The sequence below is a fragment of the Danio rerio genome, chromosome 15 (assembly GCF_052040795.2).
Source record: "Danio rerio strain M-AB ecotype USA chromosome 15, GRCz13ab, whole genome shotgun sequence".
NCBI lineage: Eukaryota > Metazoa > Chordata > Actinopteri > Cypriniformes > Danionidae > Danio > Danio rerio.
This window is the reverse complement of record NC_141035.1, coordinates 18,162,501-18,177,702: the sequence shown is the minus strand read 5'-3', so window position 1 is coordinate 18,177,702 and position 15,202 is coordinate 18,162,501. Positions and strand designations below refer to the sequence as shown.

General features: G+C 35.1%; 1 protein-coding gene and 2 long non-coding RNA genes across 8 annotated transcripts in view; 1 reads left to right on the top strand and 2 right to left on the bottom strand.

Annotated features, from left to right (window-relative positions):
- LOC137487733 (uncharacterized) overlaps window positions 1-15,202 on the bottom strand; it is a 753,637-nt gene that overhangs the window by 526,400 nt on the left and 212,035 nt on the right. The gene's annotated exons all lie outside the window — the stretch shown is intronic.
- The window catches only part of nek8 (NIMA-related kinase 8), a 40,669-nt gene that overhangs the window by 19,836 nt on the left and 5,631 nt on the right, over window positions 1-15,202 (bottom strand). For 2 of the 4 annotated variants that reach the window (XM_087282372.1, XM_087282374.1), the window contains exons 2-8: window positions 7,411-7,616; window positions 5,536-5,768; window positions 5,324-5,455; window positions 2,887-3,095; window positions 1,128-1,207; window positions 790-977; window positions 555-702 (exon numbers count right to left, since the gene is read on the bottom strand). In XM_087282372.1, coding sequence (XP_087138498.1) covers window positions 555-702; window positions 790-977; window positions 1,128-1,207; window positions 2,887-3,095; window positions 5,324-5,455; window positions 5,536-5,768; window positions 7,411-7,546 — 1,126 coding nt within the window. In that variant the 5' untranslated portion in view covers window positions 7,547-7,616. 4 annotated transcript variants of the gene reach the window in all.
- Window positions 9,398-15,202, top strand: part of LOC147840566 (uncharacterized) — a 5,891-nt gene continuing 86 nt past the window's right edge. The window contains exons 1-4 of one of the 3 annotated variants that reach the window (XR_015509217.1): window positions 9,398-9,645; window positions 10,469-10,563; window positions 14,839-14,925; window positions 15,019-15,108. This is a non-coding gene — a long non-coding RNA (uncharacterized LOC147840566). Of the gene's footprint in view, window positions 9,646-10,468; window positions 10,564-14,838; window positions 14,926-15,018; window positions 15,109-15,191 lie in introns of those variants that run through there. The other 2 variants (XR_015509216.1, XR_015509215.1) reach the window with 2 other exon arrangements.

Below are 15,202 nucleotides of genomic sequence, written 5' to 3'. Positions count from 1 at the left end.
CAACATTCCAGATGTTTTCCATGTGCTCAGCTTGCTGATTTGTCTATTAACACACATTTTGATCATCACATGATCTCTTATAACAAAATCACATGACCTTATTAATGTGCATTCTGGAATTTGTTCGGTAAAAGTAATTTTATTATAGTTTATGCGCATCTTTTCTTATCGAATAGAAAGTTTATCCTACTCAGTTATACAAATGTTTTTTATGCGCATTTTCTTAATTTATGCACATCTTGGTGCTTCCACCAACCGTATTTTTATGTGCATATCCAAAATGAGCTTAAAAATAGGTGGATGGAAGCAAATGACAACAACAATAGTGTACTACATTCATATGCTACCAAAGATGAAGACGTCTTCTCCATTTTTTCTGTATCTCAGTAACATAATTAATGACAAATAAATTGTTCTGTCATTTTCAGTGTTTGTGTGTGTACGCAGATATTCTTGAGATGTCTCTGTGTTTACTGAAATTGTTTTAAATGAGCCAAAAAAGGATCTGACAGGAAAAGCTCTAGCTTCGTGTGGATGTAGCCTAGGAGGCACACCTGTTAGGCAGGTGGTGAAGAGGTCTCCACAGGACACAGATTTGATGGTGACTCCAGACTGGCCCTCTAGGAAGCGGGAGATGAACTGGGGCTGCATCTGCTCAACAGCGCCAGGCAGAGTGGGCTCACCGGATCCAACCGAGGGCGCCTGGCATACAGCCAAAACAGCATAAGACATAAAAACTGCAATAAAATCTGATTTATATTTAATCCAAATGCAAAATGAGCATCAGACCTCCCATGTGATGAGCCTCCCTGATTTGGTGACTCCCATCTTCTGTGTGCGTCCCAGAGACACTTGAATGACCTCAGTGTTTAACATGGGCAGACGCAGGGGAGTTGAAATGCCACTGCCCCAGGTGTAGACTGAGGATAAAGGCAGCGGGTGCATCATCTTTGAGGACGTCAGACTGGACAGACCTCCTGGCAAAGTCGAAGAAGTTAGAATAATGGCACCAGAACAAATATCTTTAGAAATATCAATAAGCAACAGGATTTGATTTATACATGTTTAAGAGGCTGTATTCATGGAATTTGTAAATTAAGAGCATTTTTAAGAAAGTTACATCCCACCTCTGGTTCTGGTACTGGTTATCCAACCACCAGGTCTGCCATGAGGGCCTGCTTGTACATTAGAAAGTGGCTTTTCTATTCTAAAAACAGAATAATTTTAATAATTAATTACAAAAGGCAGGCAAACTGAGTTCATACTATTATTTATATTTTGAAGCCAAACCACAATCCAAAACCTGTGTAAAAGATTTTAATTTCTAGACAGTCAAAAGTTTACATACATTTTCTTGTTTTTTTTGTTTTTTTGTTTTTTTGCTTTGCTTTGAAACTGTGTAACTCTTCAAATGTTTTGGGTATTCTTCCACAAGCTTCTCACAATAGTTTAAAGGAGTTTTGGCCCATCCCTCATGACAGAATTGGTGTAACTGAGTCTGATTTGTAGGCTGTCTTGCTCGCACAAGCTTTTCAACTCTGCCCACAAATTTTCTTTAGGATTGAGATCAGGGCTTTGTGATGGCCACTCCAAAACATTCACTCTGTTATACTTAAAGCACATTTTAAATAATTTGGCAGTATGCTTGGGGTCATAGTCTGTTTGGAAGACCCGTTTGTGGCCAAGTTTTAATTTCCTGGCTGATGTCTTGAGATGTTCTTCAATATTTCTACATGATGTTCTTTTTTCATGATGCCATCTATGCTGTGAAGTGGACCAGTCCCTCCTGCAGCCAAACAGCCCCACAACATGATGCTGCCGCCCCCATAAGCTTTCCCCTTTGTCCTCCAAATGTAACACTGGTCATTATGGCCAAACAGTTCAATCTTAGTTCCATCACACCACAGAACATGTCTCCAAAAAATATTCTTTTACCAGTGTAATTTAGCAAATTGTTATCTGGCTTTTTTTTTTGTTGTTGTTTGTTGATTCTGGCTTGTTGATTTTCCCATGTTGTCACACAAGGAAGCAGTGTATTTAAGGTTTTCCTTAAATACTATTCTACAGTTGTGCCTCCTAGTAACTCAAATGTTGTCAATTAGCCAATTAGAATCTTCCAAAACCTTGACACACACCATCATCTGAGCTTTTTGAGAGGCATAATAATCTTATTGTATGTAAATTTGACTTTCAAGAGAAGATATAACAATTTCTCAAAAAATATCTCTCTCATTATTCTGCTATTAAGCATAACAGAAACTAATTTGATAATCCTAACTTACTTAAAAGAGAAAAAATTAGTCACATTAATATCTGACATTTTAAAATGGTTATGTGCCTTTTTATACAGTGTATGTAAACTTCTGGTTTCAACTGTATGTTGCGGTAGCTCTTCAGGGCGTCCCGAGTTAGAATCCCGGCTCGAGAACATTTCCCAACCCTACCCCCTTCTCTCTCTTCCACCTCGCTTCCTGTCTGATTACTATCCAATATAAAAAAAGGCCAAAAATAAATAATTTTTTAATTATTATTAATAATAACAATAATAATAATAATAATAATAAACAAACTAATTACATTAAATGTAAAATATATTTATACATTTGTAAAGTGTCTGAAAACAGTTTGGTAGAAAAGTAAAGTAACAACATATATATTAAAATACATTAAATTAAAAAAAAACAACTACAGATACAATACTTACCACAAGTTCCAAACCCTTATATGTGGCAGAAAAGTAACACAAATAGATCCATAATAATAATACAACTCAAATAGAAAAACATTACACATTTATATAAGCATATGCAATCGACACAAATAAAATGTATTTACAATACTTTAAATATTCATTTAAAAATGCAACTAAAATAAATCAACCCCCACCTGCGCATTTTGACATTGCCGATGTCAGTGTAGAGATTGAGCAGAGGCCTGATGCAGATGGCGTGAGCCATTATCTCATTGAGCTGGGGCCTTTTGGATGGGTCTAGATTCAGCATGTTGAGAATCAGCTGTCTCAACTCAGGACTGTAACGATCTGATATGGGGGCAAATGTGCCACTCATGATCTTCAGCACCAAGGCTGGCAGGTTCTGAAAACAGACAAGATGCACAGCTTATCATTCAACATTTATTTAAAAAAATGTGTTTTCTAAATGCAAAAAATATATTATTGCATTAAATATGTACTAACTTGCATACATTTTCTAGTGCAAAAATCAGAACACAGGACGAAGTCAGGATCAAAATTCTTGTGTATTTTTTTTTTTTTTTTTACATTTTAGAGTCAAAGCTTTTTACAGAGAGGATTTTAGGAATCTCTTTTCACTCCATAATTTAAAAAATATAATGAACACCCAGAAAAAAATACATTTACACAAATGTTGTGTGTGCAAATTTAGCTTTTTGCATACATTTACTAGTAGTTCACCACACGCCCCAAGTTGATTAAGAATTGCATTTTTTATAACTAGTCAAAATTAAAAGGCTTGGACCACAGTGTATTTTTTAGGCTTGGCTGTGTTTATAAGATGCAAAGCAATGTGTTCTAATGCTTCAGTTGTAGAAAATGACAGTATTTTTTCATATATCTTATATGTAGCTACATCTTATATACAGCTACTCAGCTAACATGAATTTCGTATTTCCAAGTTCCTCTGAAAGGCCCAACAGAAAAATGAAATGCACAGCTGAACCTCACGCCTGCTCTCTAAAAAAAAATCGGACAAGTCCCTTTCACATATATTCGGAATAAGCATGTGTAAGTAATATAAAATGTTCTCATTACTTTTGCGAGTTTGTTTTTGAGATGTAGAATGCTCAGAAAGTGGCCACATGACACAATGAAGATTGTGGCTGTTTACAGCAGTTTGACTGATAAATATGAATTTGTAGCTAAACTGTTAGCGGTGCCAAACAGCATTTCCTGTTGTTTATATCCTTGTTTACATCCTTGCTACAACATACCGTTAGTTGTAAAGTGGGGGGTAGGTGCACGCTAACTGAGAGAGGGAGCGGGTATGAAGATGGTTGTACGTTGGGTTCGGTGCGCATGTGGAATGAACCAAAAAGCTAGCCGCATTGTATCCAAAAGTTGAGAAGGAGGGTGGGGGGAGAGGGTACAGAACAATACGGGAGATGGGCAGAAGATGGGTCTGGGAGACTCCCGGGAAAAACAACGGGAGTTGGCAGGTATGATTGTGGCCCACAATCCACAGCTTCGTCAGTTGGAGGAGTTTAGCCGAATCCAGCACTGAACTGGAAGAGATTCTGGAAGTTCTCCTTTGTCAAATACTAGCTATATCTTTTTTTATCTAGAACAATTCTCTGTAAACACTTCTGTCTTTGTGTCATGTCCTTTGGAAGCCCAAATACAGAAACAGAAGAAGCTCTGTGGAAATAGCAGCATTTGGACCGCATTTTAGCTCTCTCTGCTATGACATTACAGCACCTTTGGCCACGCCCTTTGCTGCGCAGGGTGTGTGCGCGTGGTGAATGCACGTAACCTGAAGCATTTATGATCTGACTAGCCTAGATGTATTTTTTGTGTTCCCCAAACTTTGTTCGCTGTAGGTTTTGCTAAGCTAACTCTGTAAAAGCCAGTTAGACCCATTAGAGTCAAGAGTTTTTACACAGGAGGTTTTGGGAATGCCGTTTTTATCACTACAGTGGGAACAGCCTGAAAAATATCAATTTTCTAATACATTCTTAAATAAAATGTATAAAATCAGGCAAATTATAAATCCTAAAAAAATAAAGTTATTGACCCTCAAAAAGAAAGATTCAACTCAGAGTTTTTAATATTAACCATCATCTATTTTCATCTTTAGCCAACATGTGCACATATAATGGATTTAAAAATCTTAAAATCAAGAGGTGAATAAAAAAAACAGGGCGGGGCAGTGGCTCAGTGGTTAGCGCCTCACAACAAGAAGGGCACTGGTTTGATTCCCAGCTGGGTCAGTTGGCATTTCTGTGTGGAGTTTGCATGTTCTCCCCGTGTTCGTGTGGGTTTCCTCTGGCTGCTCCAGTTTCCCCCAAAAGCATGCACTGTAAGTGAACTGGGTAAGCAAAATTGGCCGTAGTGTACGAGTGAGTGAGAGTGTATGTGTGTTTCCCAGTACCGATTTGTGCCTGGAAGGGCGTTCGCTGCGTAAAACATATGCTGGAATAGTTGGTGGTTCGTTCTGCTGTGGTGACCCTTTATAAATAAGGGACTAAGACGAAGGAAAATGAATGAAAAAGACCTTTGAGTCTTGAGAGTCTTGGCCTCTGCAGTGTCTAATCTTAAAGAATCATCAGTAAAGGAAATACATCTTACCGCTGCTTCAAAGGCTCTCTTGAGACTAGCAAGCTCATAAAGCACACAGCCGAGGGCCCAAATGTCGCTCTTCTGGTTGTATGGCTTTCCCTCACACAGTTCCGGAGAGATATAACACGGCGTCCCAACAACCTGTCGAGAATAGCAGAATCTGAACTGTAACTGAATTACATTCTGTCAAAACCAAATCAATGTCATCATCTGGGACTTACAGTATAAGCTTTGCTTTTGCTGACGAGGATCTTGGAGATCCCGAAATCTCCTATTTTGACAATCATCTGGTGCTTGTCCAGGAGGATGTTCTGGGTTTTTAGGTCTCGATGTAGGATGAGTTTGTTGTGTACATGATAAAGGGCCAGTAAGATCTGAACAAAGAAATGTAAAATAGTGTCCTCATCCAACAGGGAGTTGCAGCGCTTCTGTATGTAATCAGCCAGAGTTCCACCTACAGTGATCAGAAAGAGACAATTTATTACAGACTGTCTGCATGCTGCTTCAAAATGTTAATAACATTAATAATTCAAAAAGTTCAAAAGCTAGTATAGTAAAGAATCTCATGAAGCATGTTAAAGATAGATATTATGGCAAATTCAGAACAGATTTTTTTTTTTTTTTTTTGCATAAGCAGAAGTATTTCTGTGACTTGTATATTTGACATTTTATAGATTGTTTTAAACATTTATTTGGGGGTGGACACTTGAAGTGATTGTTGATTCTTTATTGTTGTTGTTGTTGTTGTTTGTTTATTTGTTTAGGAAGAGTGTTTTGTATGTTTCTGTTTTATGTCTTTATGTTCATTTGATGTTGTCACTGTGTGAGTTTTTTGTGTGGCACTGTTATGAAATGAGGACTTTTGATAGCAAACCAAATCTACCTTTGGTATAAATAAAGTAACCTAACTTAACCTAACCTAACCTAACCTAATAACACAAACAAATGTCTTTTAAAATAAATGTTGTATGAAACAAACATGTCTGGTATGACAAATGAAAATTTTAAATTATATCATATGATAGAATAAAGTCTGTACAACAAATAAAACCATACCCCACCAATAAAATAAAATAAAATAAAATAAAATTTGCCACCAAAAAATTAAAAATAAACGTTTACAGTTCTTAGCATTTACATTAGCATTTACAATACTTAAGTATACAACTACCAAAAATAAAAACATTAGATAAAATTTTAGATGTTAAATTATTAAAAAAAACAATAAATTAAATTAAATTAAAAATGTAAATTAAATTAAACTAAATTAAATTTTAAAATTAAATTAAATTGTGCCACCAAAAAACATGTATAGTCCTTAGCATTTACAATACTTAAGTATACAACTTCCAAGAATAAAAAAATAGATAATATTTTACATTTTACATTATTTAAAAATAATAAAATAAAATAAATTAAAATTTTATATAATTTAATTTAATTGTGCCACAAAAAAAACATGTACAGTCCTTAGCATTTACATTAGCATTTACAATACTTAAGTGTACAACTTCCACAAATAAAAACTTAAGATTAAATGTTAGATTTTACATTATTCAAAAAATAATAAAATTAAGTAAAATTAAATAAAATTAAATTGGCCACCAAAAAAAAATTTGTACAGTCTTTAGCATTTACATCAGCATTTACAATACTTAAGTGTACAATTTCCAAAAAATAAAAAACTTTAGATTAAATTTTTGAATTTACATTGTTCAAAAAATAATCAAATAAAATATAATTTTCAGCCTAAACAAAATGCATTTATAATAATTGAAGGATACAAGTTCCAAAAAGCTCCATTAAATGTAGCAGAAAAGTACAAATTGAAACAACTTTTAAAATGAAATAAATAAATGCACATGTATCAAAACCCTTCTGTTGAATTCTGTAAAGAAATAACTAAAAGAAAGAGGTCAATGTCCTAAACAATGTAGCCTGTTTTATTTTTATTAAGCTATAATAGACTTTCTTGTAATGTGTTATTATTATCTCTAAGAAATATAAAGCATAAAGCTCTTATAAAGAAATATAAAGCATTTTGTTCCTGTTTTAAACAAGTAAAACATCAGAAAATGAGTGAAGATAGTGCATGCCTGGGGCGTACTCCATTGCGATCATTAGTGCCTTGTCCTCCAGGAAGTTTTCATAGTACTCAATAATGTTGGGGTGGCTGAGAAGCTTGAGGACTTGGCATTCATTCTGAGCTGCGAGACGCTCATCACGGGTCATCTGCTCGACGGGAATCTCCTTCAAGATCACCAGCGCACTATCAGTGCGTCTGCGACAGAGGTGCACGATCCTGACACACAACAATACGTGGATTTATTACATTCACAGCAGCAGCTTTAGGTCTAAGGATACTGATATCAGTTGCATCTTTTCCCTTGAGAAATATAACTATACTTTAACTTTTTTTAAAAGAGCACTTATGTATACAGTGCTTAATAGTGCACTTAAGAGTGTGTGAACTAGGCATGGGATGATAACCGGTTTTAAGGTTTACTGTAGTTTGGAAAAGTCAAGGTTTTTTTGTTTAACATTTTTTGTTATATCATTCCTAAGGTATATGTAAGGTTTTTTATGTGTTGTAAAGAAATCTGTGCTTTTGTAATTAATGAAGAAAGCAGAAGTCAATCATTTATTTTAATTATTTAGCCGGACATGTTTACTGTTCCAAAATATTTAAATGTTTCCTAAAATAAAACATATTGTGTTCAGTGGGAGAAAAAAAAAAAGTCAGTTGGCATTTCTGTGAGGAGTTTGCATGTTCTCCCCGTGTTAACGTGGGTTTCCTCCAGGTGCTCAGGTTTCCCCCAGTCCAAAGACATGACTGTGTATGGGTGTTTCTCAGTGATGGGTTGTGGCAGGAAGGGCATCCGCTGCGTAAAACATATGCTGGATAAGTTGGCGGATCATTTCGCTTTGGCAACCCCAGGTTAATAAAGGGACTAAGCTGATAGAAAACGACTGAAAGAATAAAACCCATTTTGTACTTTAAAAAAAAAATTGTGGAATATAAAAGTTTTATGGATGTTAAAGGTTCTCTGTGAACCATTTTAAACAACAAAAAAAACTTAATATTTAAGTGTAAAAGAACTATTGTTGGTTCCCTAAAGAATCTTTCAGCAAACATGTCTTAAAAAGACCATTTTCCTTAGTGTAAAAAGCATATTAAAAATCGAAAAATCTTCCACTGTATAGCTTTTGTGAAATAAAAAACATAGACTGTTGTGAAAGGTTTTAGAAGTGGAAGCATTAATGTCAATAAATATTACAATTATAGTTTTCTTACACTATTGAATAAGTTAATTCTTTTTTCATGTAGGTTTGTTTACATCAGTCATTTTCAAAAACAATGAATACAAATGTACTTTTTACATTGCTATAAGTGAAGTTACTCATTTTAGTTTCTTCTTTTTTATTTTAGGCTTTCATTTGACATATTTTGCATACTTTTATTAGGTACAACCTATTCCCTTCTTCAACAACGCTGATCTATACAAGTATTTTAATATCAGTGATTAATACGCTTACAAGTACATCTACAGTATACGTGCATTACCGTGTTTGCTCCTGCGTTTCCATCAAAGTTGTAGCTAAATTACGACAGAATTTCCGAAAGTAACTTTGTAAATGTTCCCTTTGACATGTAAATGATAAAAGTGAAGATCGATCTGTTGCCTAACAGCTCTTTTCACTTTAAAATGGTCAGTGAGGAAATCCTATTGACAGTCACAATGCCACTATAAGCAGTTGAACAGAGTAATAATGTCTCTGAAGGAATGCGGAAACGCGAGAAACCGATCCTGTAAGTTATATTCCGTTAGCTCTCATTCATTCTGAGAGGAGCTCCAGAAGTAAAGTGCTCCAGTTTCTCAAGTAAAACTTTTGAGTTTATCATATTGTAAAGATGTGTTATTTTTATAAAGCAATAAACTTCAGACGTCACTAAAAGCCACGATGCGAACTAATAATGCGTTAGTAGTTTTATTTAAGTTACCCGAAAGCTCCTCTGCCGACCACTTTAATCTTCTCATACTTCTCCATGTTTTCGCTGGCTCCAAAACGCGCCCCATCACTAGGCAACACTTCCTGTACCCCTACAGAGTTCTAGAGGGGACAAAATAAAGCAGGAGAGGGGGAACTTGCTCTGAATCTTTCGATTTGTCAAATTTTATAGTTATGATAGTAAATATATGACCTTTTATGAGTCAACAACTCGTAACCAGTATCAAAGTTTGCTTTTTGTACAACGTAAACTGAAAAGTCAATGAGGCTGTGTTCAGTTTGTCTGGCTGAATAATCATTTGTGTTGGCTGTTTCTTAAGGTAAGATAAATAATAAAATGTTTGGGAAAAGTAATAAATTACCAGTGGTAGAAAGAGTACTGAAAAATTATCAAATTATTAAATTAAGTAAAAGTACCGTTACTTGGCTAAAAAGGTAGTGCAATTAACGTTACAGTAAAAATATTTGTTGTAAATATTACTCAAAGCATGAGTAAAAAAGTAGCCCTTTTAAAAGTACTCAAGAGTAGTGAGTATTGATTATTACACTTGGAAAAGTTAAATGTGTTGCCAGCATCTAAGGACAATGTTATTTTTATGTCCAATAATGGCGTCAAATGTTAATATTTGGTTGATTTTAGGTTGTGTTAGAAAGTGTCCAAAATCCAACATCAAGCCAATATATACACCAACGTCATATTGACGTCAAATACTGACATTTATTCATCAGGTGTGGCAACCAAAATCCAACATCTGATAGACGTCATAGTGGTAACGTCCACACAACATGAAGCTGTAACACCATTAAACGTGGATATTTGCTTGATTGTAGGTTGGCTGTTGGACATTGACGTATGCCTAACGTTGGGCTCTGACGTCAGCTAAATTTTCATTTCCAAACAAACTGCAACACCCCTGCACCCTCAATATCATGTAGACATCTTGTGCCTGCTGAGTGTTTAAGGCAATTTTGGTCATCACAGTAAACATATGTCATCAGTGACATGCATCTAAACAGACTCTGGGTCATTGCATGTGACACTTTTAATGCTTCCAAACAGTTTGCTGCAATTATAAATCACTCATGTCTTGAGGTAGTTCATTATGATGTGATTTATCTTCTATGTGTCATTTGACTGTACAGGAATCACAGGACTGATCTTTAGCAGTGACTGCAGGTTGAAGGAAAGTAGTGGAGTAGAACTACCAACACTCCACTAAAAATGTACTCAAGGCAATGTAAAAGTACACATTTTTAAAACTAGTAAATTATGATTCCTAAAAAAAAACTACTCAATTACACTAGTTTGAGTATTTATAATTTGTTATTTTACACCACTGTATATTACAATGTTGCACTCTTTAAAAAAGTAACTAAATGTGTAATTAGTTAGCAGGAGAAGTGAAATTTTAAAATAATCTTATAATAACAAATTAAATTGTGATTTCTCTTTTTTAGCCAAAAATACTGATAGACTATTGTTGTGCAATGAAACATAGCATTACTTATCTACGAGGAAACCTACATGGACAGTGCTTCTACATAATTCATTCATAGAAAGAGCAGCCAGAAAGGCGAAATTGATGGATTTGTTCCATATATTAGCATAATTGGCCCATAACAATGTACAATACCTATTACTGTTAGTATGTTTGTGTGCTCTTTATCCAGTTTCTATTCTAGTTTGCAGTTAAATGGAAGAAATAAATAAATTAAAATGCAAATCAAAATACAAATATTAGAAATTAACAAATAGATTTTCCCTACCAGCAAATATTAATCCGACATCAAATATAAAAGCAGACACTAACCCGATATAACGCCGTCACCAATGGCTAAATCTCAAATAGACTTCTGTGAATTGTAGCTCTGACATGGACATGGGGGTTATAAATGACTGAAAAACAGCTGCGGGTGAAGTATATTAATCGCAAGGGCTCAGTTTGTGATCACATTTCGGTTTTGTTCTGTTGATATGTAATTTAAAATATAATAGCTTAAAACAGATGAAAATATGATCACTATTAGTACGACTACTATGGCGAGAGCTTAAACGGAGCAGTGCTCATGATATCGATCAAAAAACAAAAGAAAAGACCGCTGGGAAACATAACCTGCTTTGTGTATTTGTAGGAAACACAGTTTAGATCTTTTTAGGTTAAGGGGTGTGTGAGTTGTTGCCGTCTATTATGACTGTGTTTGGAATATTAAAAACAAAACCAACTTAACTCCACTCTTTTAGTGCCCCTCACAGAGCTTGATCCAGCAAGAAGGTCGCTGGGTTGCTGGTTCGAACCTCGGCTCGGCTCAGTTGGCGTTTCTGTGTGGAGTTTGCATGTTCATATGCACAATGCTTTAGCTTGTTTCCCTCTCTCGAAAGCTTGACAGACCTCCTGCGCGTAGCTACGGTTGCTAAGCCACGATTGTTGGGTGGCGGTTTTTGGGTGTACCTGTGTGTATTCCTACTGTGAAATTATCACAACAAATGTGACATGCTAACATGGATGCAGTTTACTAGAGTGAATTTGATTAATGTTAGCTCCACATCTAATTATCAGGCACCTGTAGAGTTTATGTGTTCGAGTAAAACATACAAATAAAATGGACCAGGCGCTTTTTAAAATGAATAACAATTCAAACCGGTGAGCCATCTGACAAAAAGTGCCCTTCTGAATCAAATCAGCAGGATGCCCTTCTGAATCTTTCACTTACTTTGAAGACACTACTGACTACATTAACATGAACATCTGTAATCTAGTTATTTAATCTCAGCAATTTTCTGTAAAGGTCTGTATGTGTGAACGGGCCTTTTTTGAAAATACCAGTAAACTCGTTCCGGCTATTTGTCTAGAAAGAGAAGTTGTAACATTACTGGTAATTTGCCAGAATGCTGTGCTGTGTGAACGCAGAAGGAAGATTGCCGGAAAGAGCCAGTTCACGTCTAGAACGTGCTGACGTAAGACATCTTCTTTAGCCAATCAGAACACTCAGAGGCATTCACGTCCGCGCGGTTTATGAGAGTAAAAGCTGTGATTATTTTTTCCAGACACATAAAGCAGCTAGATGTTAGTCAGATAATGTTTCTATGATCATTCTTAATGCCAAATGGGTTAAAAATATAAATAAAATGCTGAGGATAACTGATGTTTGTTTACCTTCAAGCTCGGACACGTGTGCACGTAAAGCAGCCAGTGAGCGCCAGCACACACACACACACACACAAGCATATTATAAACATCTCGACATGTGAAAGTGTTCCTCCATATGTTTTCATTGAAGTTGTTCACCATACTTATCTATCCACAGAGTTTGTAATGTAGTCACATGTTTACAAATACAAGTGCAGCCGTTTAGGGCTCATTTCTGGTTAATGATGTCAGAATTTACCGGCATTTTGGAATGGATGTGTGAATGGTCTTTTCTGAACAAATTCCGTAACGTCCTTGCCTGTGTGAACAGCGCTTTTATGAATTTACTGGTAAAGTTGTTCCGGAAATTTTCCAGATATTTACCGTTATCACAGTGTGAAAGTGGCTAATAATATAATTAAGGTGTTTACTTGAAGTGCTTTCATGTAAGAGTTTCCTGTAATTTTGGGTGACTTTAACTGCAGTTTGGCTGTTTCACATTCATTCATGCCCCCATGACAAACCTATTAGATGCAAATTAGGAGTAAGGACTGGTGAGAGTGTTATGGAATTTCATAACGCATGCCAAATAGAAAGAAAAAACTTCTGCATTTCGTGTGTGTGTGTGTGCGTGCATACGTGCGTGCGTGTGTGTGTGTGCGGTCCTTTAATGACAGCCACGTGTGTGGATCTTGTTGAAAAATATGGGGAAAAGTCCTACATGATGGTTATAGTTTGATTGCGGTGTTTACTTCAATAATGGCATTAATATATGCACACTCCGCATCTTAATTCCATTTCTGTTCATTTAAATTATGACAAAAATTTGCAGCTTATGTAGGCCTACAGTTCAAAATTCATGGTTAACGGAATAAACAGGTAGTAAACACAAGTACATCTTATTGAACATCATTTATTTTCATCACCAATTATCATAGTAGAACAGTTTCTCAAGCAGTTTGTGATTCGTTTTGGAAACCGGAGATGAGCACCTGGTCTAATGCGCCACCTAGCTTAAAAAACCCATTTAAAAATACTTACTTTAAGTCATTATTTGAGTATTACACATATTTTAAATGGCTTCAGCAGAATTCAAATGAGCTATTTTGATGTGGATTAATTCCAAGATTATAGTGAGATTAATTTAGAATCAAAAAATGGATCTATCCCCACCTATAAAAAATTGTTTATTTAATAGCTAATTACCCAATGTTAAAGCACTAATGCCTATTGGTAGTTTTTAAGATACATACTAAAGTAGCTAAAACCCAAGTGCTAAACGCAGGAAAACAGATTAAAAAAAAATTCCCAAAGATGGGATGCAGCTGAAAGGGCACCCGCTGCGTAAAGCATGTGCTGGATAAGTAAACGGTTCATTCCACTATGGTGACCCCAGATTAAAAAATGGACTAAGCCAAAAAGAAAATGAATAAATGTTAAAGCTGACTGGCAAAATTGAAATCCTATTTAAGACTGATCTTTAAAGAAGGTTGAATCACAGATTATTTTCAACACCACATAATAATTCAGGTAAAACCGGTTACTGTGACCAGTAGACACCCTGACTATTATGGTGTCACTTTGATTTTCATATAATGGTAAAGTGAAGAGAAATTGAGCCACGGTGACCTCATGACCTTAATGACCATTTCAAGTTATTAGCATTCTGCTAAATAAGGGGTTCTAGATCTCAGTAGCACACAAAAACTCCTTGTTTGCAAAATGAATGTTTCCTCTTGATCTCAGGTGAGGAACCTGTTTTTTTTTTTTTTTTGTTTATTTAATTACAATTTTTGAATTCTATTGAATATAACCCGAGAAGATTTTTTTTACCTTACAGAAAAATGTACCCAACATAATTTTATTCATTTTATGGTTTGTAAATGTATGTGAGTTTATTTTTTTCTGATCTATAGCCAAATGTCCAGGAAAGAAAAGGACAATCTAAAAAATTCTGTTTCGATTCAATTTAAATACAATTGTTAAGTAAATTTATTTCGCAAGTTTTTCACAGCATACAATCTCTCTGTCTCTCTCTGTTCATGCAATATCTGACCAGTGTAATTTTAATAATACTCATTTAGTTTTGTCAAAATTTTAAATGAAACATTTGTTGTTTTAACAGTTTAGTTCATGGTAACTAAGTTTATTAAATAATGTTAACAAATAAAATATTATTGGAAAGTGTTACCATTTTTAAAAATATGTCTGTGTATTTTTAGTCAAAGTATTTTTACTGTTATAATTTTATTTAACAGTGAAAACCCCTAGATCTGCAAAACACACTGACCCAATAATACATCCTGTCAGTTCAGAAGGTATTTTTAAATCCTCTAAAAGCATTTCAAAAAGATACTGCAAGAGTTTTTTTTTCCCTGCAAACAGATATGAATAAGACAACGCCTGTGAGAATGGGTTTCGGCAGAGCCCTTTCGCCTCATATATTGTTCTTTTTAATTGCAAGGAGTTCCGGTGAGTCTAAACAACACTGAACATTCCTGATCACTGACTTTCACATTCTGTAACATATAACATTTCAAACGGGGATTACATTGTGCTTTACAGGATGAAACAAATATGCAACCGAGCTGGTTCCAGAAAAGTAAATGCAGAGTTTCAAAGCTGTGAAGACTAATAAAATAAGTTTCAGCCTAATGTTCTTTTGTTTATAAAGTTCAGAGTTTTGCAGTATTATCTGACTCAAATGATCTAAAAAAAAATGTTTCATGTCATCTTAGGTTGAAACTCA